Source organism: Pongo pygmaeus, chromosome 14, assembly GCF_028885625.2.
Source record: "Pongo pygmaeus isolate AG05252 chromosome 14, NHGRI_mPonPyg2-v2.0_pri, whole genome shotgun sequence".
Taxonomy (NCBI): domain Eukaryota; kingdom Metazoa; phylum Chordata; class Mammalia; order Primates; family Hominidae; genus Pongo; species Pongo pygmaeus.
This window is the reverse complement of record NC_072387.2, coordinates 119,081,987-119,101,050: the sequence shown is the minus strand read 5'-3', so window position 1 is coordinate 119,101,050 and position 19,064 is coordinate 119,081,987. Positions and strand designations below refer to the sequence as shown.

Genomic DNA, 19,064 nt, shown 5'->3' with positions numbered 1-19,064 from the left:
GGCCTGTTCACTCGTTCTTTCTTGTTACACTAAAAAAAAAAGGGAGACATTGGCTTTCGGAAGGGTGAAAGGGAGAGTATATTCAAGATGTTTAATCTCTTGGAATAAAGAGATTAATGTGGATGTGCCAGACTTCTCCTGACCTCCCACTACAGCACAGCTATTCACTGGATTCACATTCACCCGGAGTCTATTGTCCCGCCTCCGGAAGACCTCATTTTCTCACACTTCATCCCACTAGCCTTTTAAAATTCTTTAAAAATGTTACACCAGTTGCTAAATATTGATATCTTCAATAAGGGGCAACTGGTAAAAATAAAATTGCCACTAATGGATGTTGATGTTTGTTGTCTTTCAGACAAATTCAGAAGACTGCTTCTAAGATACCGCCCATGTAAGGTCTTAATTTACAGATATTCTTCATCCAGGATAAAATGAGCATATAGAGTCAGAGAAAAAAACTTCTGGTAGGAATAATTTTAAATTAAAATGATTAAATTTAAAACTAAAAGTTACAGCTTTCTTTCCCCTGGACATTTTTAAAGAAAAATATAGAATTCTTAAAACAAAAACTGGAAATGCTTCCAGATTATATAAATTTTGAGTAAATTTAATATTAGCAAAAAGCATTGAGGGAACTGTTTTAAGAGCTGTGAAAATAAAAACCAATAATTAATGCTTTGCATTTAAAAGCCTGTAATTAAAAAATACTCATATCCGTTATTTCATTTATGCAATATGAGATTATGGTTTCTATCTTGATGTAATCTTTTAAGACCATTTTTTTTGTTTGTTTTTTTGAGACAGAGTTTCACTCTTGTTGCCAGGTTGGAGTGCAATGGCACGATCTCCACCATCTTGGCTCACCGCAACCTCTGCCTCCTGGCTTCAAGCGGTTCTCCTGCCTCAGCCTCCCAAGTAGCTGGGATTACAGGCATGCGCTACCATGCCCGGCTAATTTTGTATTTTTAGTAGAGACGGGGTTTCACTATGTTGGCCAGGCTGGTCTCAAACTCCTAACCTCAGGTGATCCGCCTGCCTCGGCCTCCCAAAGTGCTGAGATGACAGGCATGAGCCACTGAGCCCGACCTTTTAAGACCATTCTTAATTTTTATCTTTAGAAAAGTGAACAAGTAATTACAGTTCTGTTCATTTTTTCTGTTCCAGGTCAATAGGGTACAGCAATTTAATCTTTGTTAAATAGAACAGAAATTTCTAATGGGTAAAATTTCTTATCATTATATTTAAGGGAAGTTTTCAGGAGAATTTGTGATACCCTCTTCTGTCTTTAGCATTAGATTAAATGAGACTCTCCCTGTTCCAGTTTCAGCTGAGGCTGCAGATAAAGCTCTGGATGCCATAGGTCCTGGGTGGGGCCTGAGGCATTGCTTTGCTAGCCAGATCCCTGGCGATATTGGTGCCGCTGGTGTTCCAGGGACACATGGGTTGGGGCAGGGCCAAACATGCAAATAGGACTTGCAAAGGAGAGACCCAAAACAGACCTGTGGCCCGCCCTCTCCCCTGCACTGATGAAGGTTGAAGTTAAGAAGGCCAGGTCATCACACACTAGAAAGACGATGCCTCCTTTACCAAGAGGTAGCAGTTGGCCCTCTCTTGTCCAAGGCTCCCCCTTGCCTCAGCCTGGTGAACGTGGTTTCAGGAGGCCACCCAGAGATCTTGGCATGTGGCTCCTGGGGGTTTGGGGCCACTGTGCACTGTGATATCTCCGAGGCCAGGGCTGTGGCAATGGCTCCTGCCAGGCCCCTGCATGGAAACACAGGCTCTGTTAGAGAAAAGCTGCACCTAGGAAGCCATCTAAGAGTTTGTTTCTTGGGCACCAGATGTGGTTTTCACAAAGAATGTGTACTGAGAGAACAATGAGACTCCAACAGAGGGTCTGCAAGGTGCCCAGGGGCTGAAAGGTGAGTTACAAATGACTGGTCAAAGGAGGATGTTGCCAGTTAGAGAAGGAAATCCCTGAAGTGCCCCTGAATATGTGGAGAGCTGTTGAAGTCTGCCCCAGCTGGAGGAGACCAGTGCCATAGTACACCTGTGTCATCAGAACACCTGCAGAAGCAGGTCTTTTTATCTTTAGAAGACTTTTTATCTTCATCAGAAGACACCTCCTTACCTCTTCCCCTCCTCATTAACCCTGGAAGGCCCAGAGGCAACCTGAGTAAGTAGCGATCAGTCCCATGCCCAGTAAGGATGGGTCAGGCCTGGAACAGCCAAGAAGGATGTTTTAACTTAGAATGAAGTTCTGAATTTTTATCATTATTTGAGCTGGATGTGTTAAAATCTGAACAGAGACTGTTCAAGGGACTAGCATGTAACAGGGCTTCTTATTTTTTTTTTTAATTTTGATTTTTTTTTCTTTTGGAGGTGGGATCTTGCTCTGGCACCCAGGTTGCTGTGCAGTGGTAGAAACACAGCTCACTGCAGCCTGGAACTCCTGACCTCAAGGAATTCTTCACTTCAGTCTCCTGAGTAGCTGGGACTATTGTTGCGTCCCACCATGCTTGACTAATAAAGCCATTTTTTGAGAGATGGGGATCTCACTATGTTGCGCAGGCTGGTCTTGAACTCCTGGCCTTAAGGGATCCCCCTGCCTCAGCCTCCTGAGTAACTGAGATTACAGGTGGACTTTTTATTATCAGAAAATGAAAAGACCCATTAGAGAGTCACACAGGGGCATATCCGAATGAGTCCCACAGAAAAAGTGGACAGAGGTTTGAGAAGAATAAAAGTGATTTTGGGATCCTATTAGGTTTCCTTGTTAGAGTGACAGTTTCAAATATATTAGAATTGAGTTCACTATATCTCACTAAAAGCTAGCATATAGATCATTTCTCCTTCTTTTATTATTCCTTCAGGAACATATATATATATAAATTATTAAGCAAATTAAAAATAATCTATTACGCATGTACATCTTATGTGAGGCATAGTTATGTTTTGAAAAATGTACCCATTTTCAATTGTCACTTGGATTTTGATAGAAAAACAATTCCAAGTGGAATCTCTTCTGAAGTTAAAATGAATAGATACTATCTTCTTTCAAAGATAGCACTCCAAATATTATTGTTACTTCATAAAGGGAAAATGAAGTCAATACTTTTTCCAAGGCACATGTGAATTACAGAAAATGTTGTTTGGCTCATTGGCTTGTTCTGGTTCTCCAAACTCTGGTGTCCCTGTGGCGCTACTGAAATGGCACAGGAATTTGGTGCCATAGCTGCACCTACATGCCAGGTGAGAAGTTTTTCCTGCTGCAGAGTCAATGTTACATTCTCATTGTCTTGTGCTTTTGGAAAGAATTTAAAAGCCTGAGTATATGCAGGGTAATGGATGCATAAATAGTAAGAGATGTATATTCCCTCTTCCAAATTGTGATTTAGGGAAATTCAATATAAAATTTTGTACAAAAGGATGTCTAATTAAAACATGAACAATGTCTGAAAATGTTGATTTTGAGATGGTTGCATAGCAAACTAAGCCACAATGCTTCCTGAACACCCAAAAACTATTTGCCTGAAGATAGCATCCAGGAATCGACAGGGTGGTCCACTAGGGTGCAGACCCCATTGACATTTAAACTTGGGGATGCACTAAAAGATTTTGTATTTCACAACTCAAATAAATTCAGAAATGTTGGCATATAAATGTTACCTTTTTGGCAGGTTATGATTTTTCTCTGCAACTGTAGGCACAAATCATTGAGTTGGTCAGCATGCCAGTGTTTTAGAAACACTTTTCGGACTCCCATCTAAAATGCAAACAGCAGGGAAACATTAACAGCATGAAGATACCAAAATGATGATGGAAAAATAATCAGACGAAAGATTTTTCCAGCAGAGGATTAGAAGAAACAAACTAAGAAAATTAGAGTACATGTCTCTGATTCTTAAACACTATTACATTTAATCAAAATCCCAAAGGCTTTGTTGTAATAAGTATGATTGCTGCATGTGTCACATTGTTTGCAAATGGTTACACACTACTGATGTGGGTTGTACCATGTGGTGCAAAAGAGAAACACTGGCCTTGACTATCAGTCAGAAGATAAGAGCATCCCCATTAATGGATTCTCGCATTCTAGAGCTAGACCCTCATCTTTCCTTCCTTTTCTCATAGTAGGGAGTTTGAGTTTACAAAAAGAAAAACAAATACTCAAAAGACCAAATGAAACATAAAGCTGATGCATAAAATTGTTTTACTTCTATAATTTTTCCCACTATGCCACATGTTATTATAAATCAAATGTTTGTACAACTGCAATTATAGAACTTCAGAACGAAAGTTTAAAAGTCTCAAGAAAGATGAGAAAGTCATCTTTGAGCAACAATCTTCTGGATGTTTGCACAAACAATAGTAGGGATGAACATACTTTTCCAGAATTTTTAAAAAGAAATTTTAGCATGACATGAAATCAGTTTCTATGACAAGCTCTAGTGGCGTGAGAACTTATCCAAACGTACGGATATTGATAAAGACAGCTGCCACAGAAAATTCTTAACACGTGGCTGTAAGCCACATTCATACACTTTTTAAGTAATTCTCTTGTGTGTTGTGCTTATCTGAAGAATTCACAGAACCGAGGTAGGTGTGAGGAATACCCCTCAAATAGAAGGCACTCATAGTCTCTTAGGAGAAGCAGACATAAGTAATTGCAGGAGAGCCTGGTGAATCCTAACGTGGTGTGCCAAGGAAGCTCTGAGATGATATTCTGTTAGATAAAGGGAAAGTATTACTTGCAATAAGTTTATAATCATATTCTTAGCACTTGAGACAAACACCATTAAAGTGAGAAGTCTAACATGTGTGCTCTCAAGCATGAACTGGGGACATTAAAATGATAATACCCCCTAGCCTATGCCATACATCACAGTACCACCAGACGCTGGCACGTGTGTACACACCATTAGGTACGGGAAATGTTTATAGGTCAGCCTTGTCTTCAGAATGGTTGGCCAGAGATGCTTTATGAGCCATTTCATATGAAAATGGAGTTTATTCCAAACACACTTTGTCGCTTTGCCCCTTTCCACCTAACTCTTCCCTTACATGATCTGCTGTCTTAATAAAACACAGTTTTGCCAAAGATTTTGACTGAATCATGCATTATGACAGTCAGGCTAATTAGTTAGATCAACGGGGAAAGCTCTTAACTACTGGTCTACTTCAAAGCCTTCTGGTTGACTAGATGTTCTTCTTCATTTAGTTTAGTTTCTTTTAGTTGGTTGAAATTTCAGACAGTAACATGAGTGGGTGGCTACTGAGATTGTTACTTTTTTTTTCATTGTATTGCCATTTTATCTTCCCAGTTATTTTCCATAATTCATAGTCTTTTTTTTCTCCTTCCCAACTGCTGACTTATTTTGGCAGTCGACAGGAAGAACAGTTGGTCCTGTCTGTGAGCTCTGCAGAACAAATCTGTGAGACAGGCATTGGAAAGGAGGGAACATGTCACCTCTCCGTTCATCATTGATTGTGGGATGTAACTCATTGTGGGAGACTAACTCCCAAAGACAAAATTCATCCAAACCTGGGTTCCAAAACAAAACTCCAAAGGAATGATGGCTGGTGATACTCTACAATGGATGGGATCAATAATGATCATTAGGGGAATTAACATGGAAGGAGAGCAACATGCCTAAAAGACCTGTGGAAGGGAAACAGGAGAAGAGGATTCTAGTTCCCCTCTCTTAATTCAGTGGAGACCCTCAGCAGGAAAGAAGGTGGACAAAATGAGTATGATCTCTTACAGTGGCATTTCTAACAGCCATTCAAAAACCCAAAGGAGGTTTATCTTGAGCATTGTGCTAGATTTGGGGATACGAAAGAGACCTCCATCCTTGTGGAGCACATAGTGTACTGGGGAAGGTCAGCAGTGAGCAGATTCTGGCAATTGTCCATGCTCAGGACATAGAGTTATGTCCAAGAAACAGCTTTCAAGAAAAGAGAGTGATCAAGGTGTGATCAGGCAGGGTTCAGTGAGAAGCATGTTTTCTAAGCCATTTGGTCTTGAGGGATAAGCAGGAATTTCCCAGGGCATCTTGAGATGATGGGGGTGAGACACAGAAACTAGCATGTGAAAGGCAAGAACCAGAAGACAGCAAACCACCTGAGGGTACAGTTATGTGGACACGGATGAGGGAAGAGGCTACGTCTGTAATTGGTGGCTACATCATGAAGAGTACTATAGGAAAAACATGGAAATTCTCCTGGGAGCAATTTGGATATGCTGGGAAATGTAAAAAGGACCAGATCTAAATTTTATAAAAATATTTTTTGAAATTTGTCTTGAATTCTGAAAACTGTCTAAGAATGGATTATTGAGCTGGTCATTGGCAAGGCAGGGCAAAATACTCCAATTAATCGTTCAGGTTTGGAAGATTCTGCAACTGCTGCTTCTCTGTTGACCAACTCCTCTTTATCCTTTACAACTGAAATCAAACATCATCTCCATCACTAGAGTTTTGATATCCACCTTTCCACTTCCTTTAGGGCTTTGACACCTTCTATTTGTGTTCCCAGAGCACCCTATAAATGATTATTTATCCTATTATAGTGCTTTGTATATATTTACCATTATATATATGTGTGTGTATATATATATATATACACACACATATATTATATATATTTGCATCTCCTGAAGAATATGGACATATATTCTTGAAATGCACAAGTGGCAGGGATGTGGGCAGGATGAATTCAGATTAGAAAAAAAGAACAGAAGATAAAGAATTGTGAAGCCCTGGCATAAAGTGAGTCATAGAGACAGATGATAGCTTCTAGGGTGAAAATGAGATAAGATGACAAATGAAAACTTAAGTCAGACCCTAGAGTCATTCAGCAATCCAGAAGTAAGTCACAGAAGGTGGCAGGTGATAGAATAAGTCATGGAGGAAATAAAAGGAAAAAGAAACATGGGGTGAAACTGGCCTACCAGTTTGTATTGTGACTTCAGATCTCCAACCTCCATCGAGTGAATCTGAAGCCCAGAAGCCCATTGTAACTTACAAAGCCCTTGGTTGTACCTCAGCAGTGCAGATTTGCATAGGCATCACTACATCAAAAACCCACAAGGGGACTGGAGAACAGGTCCACCCTTCCAACTCCTACCATTGCAAGTGTCTGCCTTCCTCTCATTTGTGCTTCAGTTGCCAACCCTGCTCCTTCCCAGCCATTATCCCCATTATCTCAACCCACGGCTAGGTGCAGCCATAGGCTGGGGAACCAGGAACTAGCTGACCCTGTCATCTCCTCCTCTCAGACAAAGGAAGTAGGGAAAAGGGGAAGCTTAGGATAGAGTATATTCAGGAAATAGTTTTGGATCAGATGTGGAAGGTAAATTATAGGAAGAGTAGACACAGAGGTTGAAGTGAACTTTTCTTGGAATGTACTAGATACTTCATGAAGTTCTTGATGGTGGGTAGTTGAGAAGTAGATTGGTGGTTTCACAGGGCAGATCTGCATGTCAGGTCAGGTTTGGAGGTGGAGAAAAGGACTTCTTTCTGGGAGCCATGGATTGGGATAATGGCTGGGAAGGAGCAGGGTTGCAATCGAAGCACAAATGAGAGGAAGGCAGACATGTGCATTGGTAGGAGTTGGAAGGGTGGATCTGCTCTCCAATCCCCTGGTGGGTTTTTCATGTAGCCTATGCAAATCTGCACTGCTGAGGTACAACCAAGGGCTTTGTAAGGTATGAGGGGCTTCTGGGCTTCAGATTCACTCGGTGGAGGTTGGAGATCTGAAGTCACAATACAAGCATCCTATCAAGACACGGCTAAAGACTTTGTTGCAATGCCTGGGTATTGTGCTTGCTGCTATTACATTCAGATTATTTTGTAAAAAATTCTTCAATCAACTACTTGGGCATATTTTATGGGTATCCAATGGACCATTTTATTTCATATAGTTTTGTACTATATAATTTATTTGTGGGTTGGCAATATTTGGAGATACTCATTGGATGTTTTAGCATTTGTTTGACTTTGCTGGGTTTTTTTTTTTTTGAGAAGCTATACTTGTAGTAAATGTTTGGTCTTTCTGAAAACAATGAAATTAGCAGTTAAGTAATATTTTGCAGTTCTTCCTCAGAAACCATTCTGAATGTAGTCTTTACAGTTCTCTACTTTCACTGATGCTAGGGATTAATGAAGATACAAATTTAAGAATCCTTCTTTAGCAGGGAAACACAGATAAGATCACATATATTTTGAATTTTCATGGATTTACATTGTCTATTAATGACATTGACCGAAAGAAAATTATTGACCATTTTTGTTTTTTTTTCCTACGGAATGAATGTTACTGTATAATCAGTCTTACAGTGTTATATCAAATCCAATAAATTAAGATTCATTAAAATTAGACCAAAGGTTCAGATCACCTACGTTTTTCATTTTGGTGGCATTCTCACATCAAAGAATGTTTCTCCCTAAGCAGAGAAAAGGAGAGGTTAAAATGTTCTCCAACTGAGCCCTCTCCCTGTGCACTGCTAGATGCAGAGTGTTCCTAGCTGAGATTAAAATGTTAATGTCATTCTGACTCCTGTAAAAGTAAACCATCTGTGAATTACAGTCATCGCTATTTTTATTAGAAAACCATTAGGTTTTTTTTTCTTGTTAAGTGACAGATTTTAAAAGATTAAACAAAATTGTCATTGATGACTTCCAAAGCTCCAATTACTGCTACAATTTTTAGGTGTTTTTTTTTTTTTTTTTTTTGAGAGGTGTAGGCTGTGGAGGTACAGACAAATGCTGGAACGGTGGTTGTGCTAGAGTGTAGGTGGCACGGAAGCTGTGTTAGTAGAGACTTCAAGGGAACCTGTAGAGCACTGCTTTTTTTTTAAAAGACAATTTTTAGGAGTGCTGAGTGTTTCTGGCAGTACTTTTCAAATAGCATTTACAAAGGAAAAATATAGCTATTATCCTTTGATATTTTTCTATGATGCACATTTCTCTCTGTATTAATGAAATTGAGAAAAACATCTAATGTAGAACTCTTCTTACATATTGGTAGTTTAGAAAAATAGTGACGTCTCTCATTTTGTTATATCTAAGAATTCTTTGGGAGTTGAAGAAGCATATATTATTTGTATTCTATGTGTCACTTAATTTAGTTTACTCATTTACTGCTACTAAAAAATACAATCAGTAATTGTTTCCCATGCAGGTAAAGTAAAGGAGAAAGCTCAGGTCACATGGTTCTGCTTTGACAGAAGAAGGACACGTCAATTAAAACAGCATAAAACACTTCAGTTACTTATGGAGACACAGAAAATTGGATAGCATTTATTTTGGAATAATAGTACAATTTCCTCTAAGGAAATGTGCACTTGTGATATTCACAATAGACTATACTAGTAGGATTCATCATCTACAAAGGAGGGGCAAAGAAACAGAGTGCCCATAACCCACACTGTTCTAGTTAGATCTTAGAAATCATCTTGATCAACCTCTTCAGTTTTCAAGAGAAAAAGATATGTTTTAGAGAGGACGTATGACATTCACACAGTCCACACAGAAAGTTAGTGCCAGAGATAAGATGAATCGGAGCTCTCTAGGCTCCAGACTAAAAGAAGCACATACCCTTGATCCTATAAAGTCTCAAACTGAAAAATGCATATTAATCGCTTGGAGATCTTGTCAAAATGTAGATTTTGTTCCAGTAGGTTGGGATGGGGCCAGTGATTCATTCTGCATTTCTAACACATTCCTAAATGATGTCGGTGACGGTGGTCTGTGGACCACATTTTCAGGGGTAAGACCCTGGGTCACTCTCTTTTCTTGAAGCTTAACTTCTCTGACAAGCTCACCTGGTCCCCTGCTCTGTGTGTCTGTCATCTCTGTTCCAATGTTTGTCCGAAGCTGCTATGTTGCTGCTCCCCAGTGAAAAGTTAGCTATCCTCAGAGTTCTTCACTGAATTCTCCTCTTACTTTTCATCATCTTCCTGGTAAGTTCATTATTCCAAAAGCTTTCACTACAGACTGCTCGTGAGAGGTCATCTTACCCCTGAGTCCATACCTATGGAGCCCATCTCCTTGTGCACACATTTATGTCAATGTTTCATAGGCACACTAGCCTCACTCATATGTTTCCATCTTATCCTGTATTCTCTAGCTCAGTGACCAAAAGGACCATCTACCTGGGTGTTCCCTGAGCACCTCAAGTCCTAGAGATTTCCACAGGTCATTTCTCACACACTTTCCCATCTCATCCATCCCTACCCACTCTTGCCTTTCTAGGCTAATGGAGTTGTCATCACCTCATCACCCAAGCCAGAACCCCAAGAATCACCTAAGTATGTTTACAGCTTTCCCCCAGGCCCCATTTAGTCATAAGTTCTATTGAGGTTTCTAGAACCCAATTCCTGTTTACTTCTATGAATAATTTCAGTAGCTCCATAAATTATCATGGGTCTACATGCATCCATTTTTTAAACTATATTCTGAATGATCTTTCTAAACATCAATCTCATTATGTTCCTTTCTTGACTAAAATTATTTAGTGGCCTGTAATGATTTTCAGGATGATGTTCAAATGCCTTTGAAAGGTTTATTAGACTTTTTTATTGTATGGCCATTTTAGTCTCCTCCCTCCCTTCCTCCCTCTCTTCCTTCCTTCCTTCTTTCCTTCCTTCCTCCCTTCCTTCTTCCCTCTCTCCATCCCTCCTTCCCTCACCTTCCCTCTAAAATTTGTGGTAAGAACACATAGCCTGATATCTAGCCTCTTAATAAAATTTTAAGCATATAATGCAGTGTTGTTAAATAGCAGTGAAATGTTGTATAGTAGGCTTCTAGAACTTATTCAATACATTCAAGCTTACTTACTCTCCAACTATATCATATTATTTTCTGATCCAAAGTGGAAATTCATTTTTCTCCTGTTTAGTGTGTACCTTATAATAATAAATCAATTACAATAGTACATCCATGTCACTAGTGTAGCTTGCATACATCTCTACAGTAGCACTGAAGTCCTGGTTTTCTTCTTATTTGTGTATCTGTCTGACTATTCAACTTAACTGTGAGATATTTATAAACTCAGATAATGTTGGAAAAGTATAAAGCTCATAATTCACATGTATTAATGTGAAGGAAATGAAAGTAAATGGATGCGTACAATGGAGAAGGCAGAATTTTAAAAAATGCTTTGAATAAGCACTTGCTATAACATGACCTCAGATATTTAAAATTTCATTTGTCTACAAAAATTATTATTTTTTATTGGCGGAGTTTGACCCAGGCTGGAGTGCAATGGCATGATCTCGGCTCACCGCAACCTCTGCCCCCCAGGTTCAAGCAATTCTCCTGCCTCAGCCTCCTGAGTAGCTGGGATTACAGGCATGCGCCACCGTGCCTGGCTAATTTTGTATTTTTAGTGGAAACAGAGTTTCTCCATGTTGGTCAGGCTGGTCTCGAACTCCTGACCCCAGGTGATCCATCCGCCTCGGCCTCCCAAAGTGCTAGGATTATAGGCGTGAGCCACCACGCCCGGCCATCAAAAATTAAATCTTAAATATTTTCAACTTATTTAAACTATTTGATTTATTTTACTAAAACACATCTAATAGGATTAAAGAAACAAAGACGCTGAGTTTCATATTTCCAGTGCCATCACCTCTGCTATAGGATTATTACTGACTAAAATCTAGAATTTAACTCATCATTTCTCCTTTATCTGCTTTTTAACTCACCTTGCACACTGACTTCAATTTATTAGTCTTCTAGAAACTTCAATGATTTTATGTTGCCTATAAAGCCCTCCATAATATGAGCTAACCCTTTTTTATTTCTCTAAAAGAGATGCTATTTACTATTATTTTAGCTTCCTGTATGCTCTCCTGAAGCAGAAAACCAATGTGAACCTTCTTTATATATTGTACAGGGCCCACAGAGTTCTTACGAATAGAGTTTTCACTGAATAATATCATTACTGTTGTCAGGGTTGGGCTAGATGCTATCCCTTTATTTCTAAGTCTACAATCGGCCGGGCATGGTGGCTCACGCCTGTAATCCCAGCACTGTGGGAGGCCGAGGCAGGTGGATCATGAGGTCAGGAGATCGAGACTATCCTGGCTAACATGGTAAAACCCTGTCTCTACCAAAAATACAAAAAATTAGCTAGCTTCTTTTCTGAAATTAAAATGCTTTATTTTCATACAAAATTAATCTTTAAAAATGTTAACCCCTCTTGCTCTAAAAACAGCCCTAGTCTAGTAAATACTTCCAGCTTTTTCAAAGGATATGTACTATCGTAGCTGCATCAAAAGTAGTCACATCTTTCACATATCAGTATTCTGGAAAAATGCCCTAGTATTTTTTAAAGTGCCCAGCAATGTAAATCTGTTCCCAGTTTGTTAAGAATAGCTTTATTGATGGTGATATGAACAACACAATCTTTTCATGTGTTCTGATGTCTGCAGAGTTCTCTCCTCGGATTTGCTTTCCTTCCTGCTGATCTCAGAATGTCATTGTGCTCCTTCACAACCCTGTTCTATTTTTGCTATGTGAAACAGTTTCTGTGCCTACCAGGTCATCTCTTCCAAGGGAAACACATCTCAAAATCCCAACATTTCTACACGTGTGCCATGAAAAGGCCTTTACCTATAATTCATTCCTGGATCAATATCATTTTCTCATAACACTCAGTTGCATTATATTTATATTTTTCCTGATGTTCCTTTTCTCACACTTGTTCATCCATCATCCTACCACCTGTCTGCTCTGAACAACCATTCACTCATTAGTTCATTCATTCATTCACCTTCATTCATTCATTCATTCATGTATCCATTCGTAAATCAAATGTTTGCCAAGCACCTTCTTCATACCAGCAGGGTACAGACGCTGGGACCACAAGGATGAGTAGAATATTGTCTATCCTTTCAACAAGCTCAGTAAGAAAACCATTAAACTAAATGCATCCTCTCCAGGCTGAATTCACATTTCCCCCATTTCATTCATTAAATTTCTAAGAATGACCATTACTTTTTCATGTGTGAGTATTTTACTATTAATACCTCCACATTCTACATTTTCACAGTTGCTTTGAAAAGCTACTAAATAGGAAAATTCTAATGCTCAGCCTGGCTCTGAATGTCTGAATGTACTTTTAAACGTTCTCAAAGGATACATTTATATGAAAATACATGTTCTCTTTGTTATAAATAGACTATTCCTGAAGTTTAACTTCAACACAGAAAAGATAATTACAGCCACACACATCTAATAGAGCACTGTATCTTCTGGTATTTGAAGAAGGTGGTTTGGCTTGAATTACACATAATTATAGTTTAAGAAAAATTAATTATTCTTACCTAGAACAGTATGACCTGCATAGCAGGCAGTGATGAATAAAAGCTACTATTTTGAGCTTACTAGTGAATGACTCACTATGTAATTCTATATGTTATTTCATTACGGAAATCATATTGACATGGGCAAGAGTGCTTAAAAAAAATCACTTCTCCAAAGAGACACATTGTGAAAAAGCAAACCAAAGCCACACCCAGACAAAGGTAATCAGCTTCAAAAGCACAGAGGAAAGTGTATTTGGTAAGTTAATGTATTCAGTCAGAGCACACATTTAATCTTTCTTTTTAACCAAACGGCCTAAATCATGTCAATAATGGTTTGCCCAATGGGACTGTATGTCATAAATGGCCAAACAGCAACACAAACACGGTCATGGCCTTTGGCACTCCCTGGGGTGTGGGAGCCCTTGTCCTATCGTCATCTGCCAAGTTGATGGCATTTATATATTTTGATGTGTGCTTTTCTTCTAAAAACATGATACCATGGTTTTTTATCCTGCACATCTGATCTTATGTAGTGCATCTTTAGGACTATTTGTAGATATTCAAAAGTTCTGGCATTGCTTTCCTAATTCTGCATATGTCTGTCCTGTGGTGTGCTCACGTTTGCTTTGAGAATCCCATTTAATTTTGTGAACTGTCTTCTGTTGTCAGCCCTAAAGGGCCGAGTCTTTTCCATCATCCAGAGCTCCAAACATATTTTATGGAGCAAGTTCGTTTTTAAAAAGAGCTTGAGTACATTCCTGATCTACATTAATATTTTGGTTTTAAAAGAGATTCCACTCTTCAAGTCAATGTAACTTAACAAGCACCTTCATCATTGCCACGGTGAGGTCCTCTCCCCTCCCTTCGTGTTCTCGGCTTCCTTTTTGTCCTACCCACCATGGCTCTCTCTTGCTTGAGCTGCCACATTGGCTTGGGAACTCGTTTCCCAGCTCTGTTCTAGCTCTCTAATAACACTTTTTTACATTTAAAGCAGAAATCAGGTCATGTTCTACCCTCTCTAAAACTTATCAGTAGCATGCATTGAACCTAAAATAGAATGCTGCACTTTGACACATAAAGTCCCATTGGTTCTGACTCATTTAGCTCTAAACACACCTTCTCCTTGTGGTGATCCTGTCCAGTGGGTGCAACCGGTTCTTGAGAAGAAAAACGTGTTAGCAATTACAAGGCTTCTGGCATATAATACGTGCTCAGTAAATGCTTATTGCATGACCAAATAATCTTGAAGTTGGGGAAATTTATATTGACATAGAAGAGATGGAGTTGGATCTCTCAGTAGGAACAGGCACAAATGCCCCTCTTTCAGTAGTTGTTAGGGGCCTCATATTATCCAGTAGGAATGAGCTTTGAAGGTCAGAAACTGTTGTAATAGCAAAGTTATTTTTGCCTCCCCAGAACTAAATTATTTATTAATTCTCTCAGTTTTTCTCCTTAGTGGGGCAATAATGAAAACATAAATGTTGAGAAACACGGCTTTGTAGCATCCCTGTCTCCCGTTCTCATCTGGTTCTGTCTCCAGCCCTCCTGCTCTCCTGTCAGTTCTCCCAGGATGTCCTCACCCTGGGGGCTCAGCACACTCGGGCCCCTCACCCTTGGCCCCTTGGTCCTGCCTCAGCACGTCCCCAGCTCCTTCTCACCCTTCAGATCTGGACCTACATGTGACCCCCCAGAAATGCCCTGCATGGCAACTGCCCTGTCTAGGTCAGGTACCCTCCAGTTCACTACTGCAGTGTCCATTTTGCTCTCTTTGCACCTGGATCCTAACCTGCGATTATTTATTAGTTTAAAGCTGACTGTTTCTCCCCCAGCAGACTGTGAGCCATCGCAATTGCCTTGCCTAATTTGGGGGAACTCACATGGTGATCAGTAAATGCTTGTTGAATCAGTCAATCAATAAACTTGAAGTAGAGGAAAACAGATGGATTTCTAAGCGATCAAAGTTGGATTAGGCATAGGCCTAGTCAGTTTTAGTCAGCAATTAGTAAGTGCCAGATAGCACTCTAAGATATTACTCTTCATGCATAATGAAGCTAAGTGAAAAAATGTAAAATTACTCTAAAGGCAGAAACTATCACACATATCACTCAAACTCACTGCAGATACCTTCATTTGCAAAGGGAAGATGTGGTCATCAGCAGGAGGTTCATTCATTCATTCATCCATTCATTCAACAAACACAAGTTGCATACACACTATGTGCCAGACCCTGTAAGAGATGTCATAGTGAAACACACACACACGCACACACACACACGCGCGCTCACATGTAAAAATACAAAAGAACACGGCAACATGACACCTGTCCTCAGGAAGTTAAGTGTGGAAAGAGAGAAAGACACGAGTAAGGATCAAATATATGTAATATCATTTTTAAAAACAAAGTGAATGAATACGCACCAAATATTTTCAGTAGTTATCTTTAGGTAGTTCAATTCTGGTAGATTGTATTTTCTTCCTCAGTTTTTTTCTTTTTCAAATTTCCTATCAAGGATACATACTACTTTTATAACAAAAGTGTGTCATATATGTATATGGTGTGTGTGTATGCATGTGCTTGGCACAAAAGAAGAAAGGAAATACAAACACACAGACACACACATATAATCACACACATTAATATAATATAATATAATATAATATAATATATATGGTGATTCCCAATAGAATGTACATAGTTTCAAGGTGTACTCTTAGGTTCCTAATGCTTATTATTTTCAACATTTATAATTCCAGAGAATGAGAAAGGATACAAAAGAAAGAATCATTTTATAGGCTATTTTCTAGCTTGTAATTATAGTTGATTTATGGAGTGCTCCCTGAGTAGTAAAACAAAGGTTATAAACCATTAATTTATTGTACTAATAAGAAGCAAGGGCCCTAATACAATTGTCTCATCATAGAGAATGTAAAAAAAGTGAGAGGTAGTTAAAACTTTAACAGTTCCTTGCTCTTCTATTTTCTTTTCTCTACTATACTATTGCAGATTAATGAAATAATAAAACCTTCATCCAACTGATTTTATGTAATGTTATGGTAAAATGTTAATGTTGCAATTCTTGGCACTATAAGAGCAAATCCTTCAAAGATCATAACTTAATTTAACTCATTTTCAAACTATGACTTATTTCAAACTATTTGGGTAATAAAATCTAGACTCTTCCATAAACATTACATTAGAAGATGGTGATAAAAAAAAGATTGTGAATTTCTTTGTTCATGAGTAAACACAAATAGGAAAAGTATATCTCATTACAATTTGGCGTATGTTTTTTGTGAGTACCCTTTGTTATTTCTTTCAGAGCCTCTCTCTCTGTCTCTTTCACATACACGCATGCACACACACTAGAGTAAGTATTGTATCATGCCGGTACTTGGGATGAAGTTGGTGTTCTAATTTTGTTTCTTTCTTCCTGTCTGTATAATCTTGAGTAAGCCACCAGAAGGATCTGTATGTCTGACTCCTCATCCTTAAAATCATAGACGATATGTTATCTCTAAGGTTAAAATCTCAACTTCTCCTTCCACAATTTCCAGTAACAGGTATCACAAGTTCCTGCCTCAAACGGGACACACAGGCCACTCTTCTTTGCCTATCCACAAAACTTCTTTCACCCCAAAGTTCTCGACATCTGCTTGCACTATCAGTGAAAAGTACCACTGGGAAAACCTTTCTGCACAGAGCCACATCCGTGCAGTCCCCCTCTCTACTCTCCCGGTGCTGTGTGAGTGCCTGTGTTCCGAAGCAGCACCCCTGGTATCACATGGACCGACTCTGACAGATTTGTTTCTTCATTCGTCATCCCTCCAGATGGCTTTAAAATGAATATAGCATTCAAATAACTACACAGAAGAAATCATCCTATAACCAGTTGATGCATATAAAATGTGTGAAAATCAGATTATACCACTTATTTTTCCACTTAGAATTAGCTTCAAAGGTTTTCATTTTACATAAATGATATAACACGAAAAACAAGCATGTTCCACAGGGGCCTAATTGCTGTCCAGTCACTCTTCTGTGGCTTGGAGAAATTCGGGCAAATAGTCTTTGATTAACTATACACAGTTCCAGAGGGATCCTTTCCAAGTTACCTTAAGATAGCACTGAATTTAAAATGCGTATATTCAGGTAAGTAAAATACCTGAATAATAACAATAATGAAACAAATAGCAGATGGTTAATAACTACTGGCTTAATTTAACTTGTTTTCAAACTAGGAGTTAATTCAAACTATTTGGATATTTTTCCATAGTGAAGTAATCCATGAACTCTTTGTTTCATAAAGAAAACTATATCTGCTGCGACAGAAAACAGCACTAGAAGTTAGTCATGCAGGTCTTACTCAAATCATTTCAAAATACTTCCATTCCTTTTTGCAAACAAGTTACATAAATCCCACTTTGCAAATAAGGACGCGGCTCTGACTAGTCCACCATGTTTTTAAAATATGTCATTTCACTGTAAACATAAGAAGCCACCAACGTGAAAGATTCCCTTCTAGCCACCACTACATTCTGATTTTCCTTTCTTCAAAATCAAACCACATTATGTAAAAGTAGCAATTTTGAGTATGCTAAGGAAACAGCAACATGCATGAGTTTGCCAAAACTTATGGTGACCAGTTCAAATTCTATGAAAGAGGGCACAAGATTCCTTTGAGAAGTACAGGCTAGTGGTGTAAAAGACATAGCAGAAATTATATATTGGAAAACAAAAATGCTTTGGTGCAAAATGCAGTGTGACTTAGAGCTTTCTCACAAATGTTTAAAATAATTAATTTGACCCTATATAGTATTCTATGCTGAAATTACATTTACGTAGTAGTTTCAAATTTTTAAAATTATTTTTATTATAGAATTAATGCATTAATACATGTATCTTATACATGTAGATATAAAGCTAAAAATCCATTAGATTCTTATTTCATTTCAAAACAATAAATTTTAAAAAGTTTTTTGTTTGTTTGTTTTGAGATGGAGTTCCACTCTTGTTGTCTAGGCTGGAGTGCAATGGCACAATCTCTGCTCACTACAATGTCCACCTCCCAGGTTCAAGTAATTCTCCTGCCTCAGCCTCCCAAGTAGCTGGAATTATAGGCGCCCACCACCATGCCTGGCTAATTTTTTGTATTCTTAGTAGAGACAGGGTTTCACCATGTTGGCCAGGCTGGTCTCGAACTCCTGACCCCAGGTGATCCACTCGCCTCGGCCTCTCAAAGTGCTGGGATTACAGGCATGAGCCACTGTGCCCAGCCTATAAAAGTTCTTACATGTCTTTGCATCCACATCAAGTGTACTGTATTGTTTGGTAGTTTCTTATTTACAGAAACTCATTTCTTGGCCCAGCATCCAGGCACAGAGTGTCTGTCCTATGTCTTTCTCTGGCTTCTATGCTGGGGATGCAGCAGTAAGCTGCAGACACAAAGCCCTTGTGATGGAGCTCCCACGCTATGGATGAAAGGTGGTGAACAGCATGTTAAGGATTGCAATCTGAAGCGTAACAGAAGGTCCTAGGCACCATGGAGAAGAACAAAGCAGAGAAGAGGACGAGAAGATGCAGTAGGAAGGTCGAGGATAGTGAGAATTTAAAATCTAGTAGCCAAGGAATGCCTCACTGAGAATTGGCATGTGAGCAAAACTCCGTATACTGTAAACTGTGCAGATCTGCGGAATAGCTAATAAACTGTTTTCAAACTGCCTTTGCTCTAGCTGCGAAGGTGCAGCGATGCTC

The 19,064-nt window shown here is 38.9% G+C and overlaps 1 protein-coding gene across 4 annotated transcripts in view; it reads right to left on the bottom strand.

The window, feature by feature from the left end:
- Nucleotides 1-19,064, bottom strand: part of MYO16 (myosin XVI) — a 719,880-nt gene that overhangs the window by 84,168 nt on the left and 616,648 nt on the right. For all 4 annotated transcript variants that reach the window (XM_063651142.1, XM_063651143.1, XM_054446940.2 and 1 more), the window contains one exon: nucleotides 3,670-3,766. In XM_063651142.1, the coding sequence (XP_063507212.1) occupies nucleotides 3,670-3,766 (97 nt within the window). The remainder of the gene's footprint in view (nucleotides 1-3,669; nucleotides 3,767-19,064) is intronic.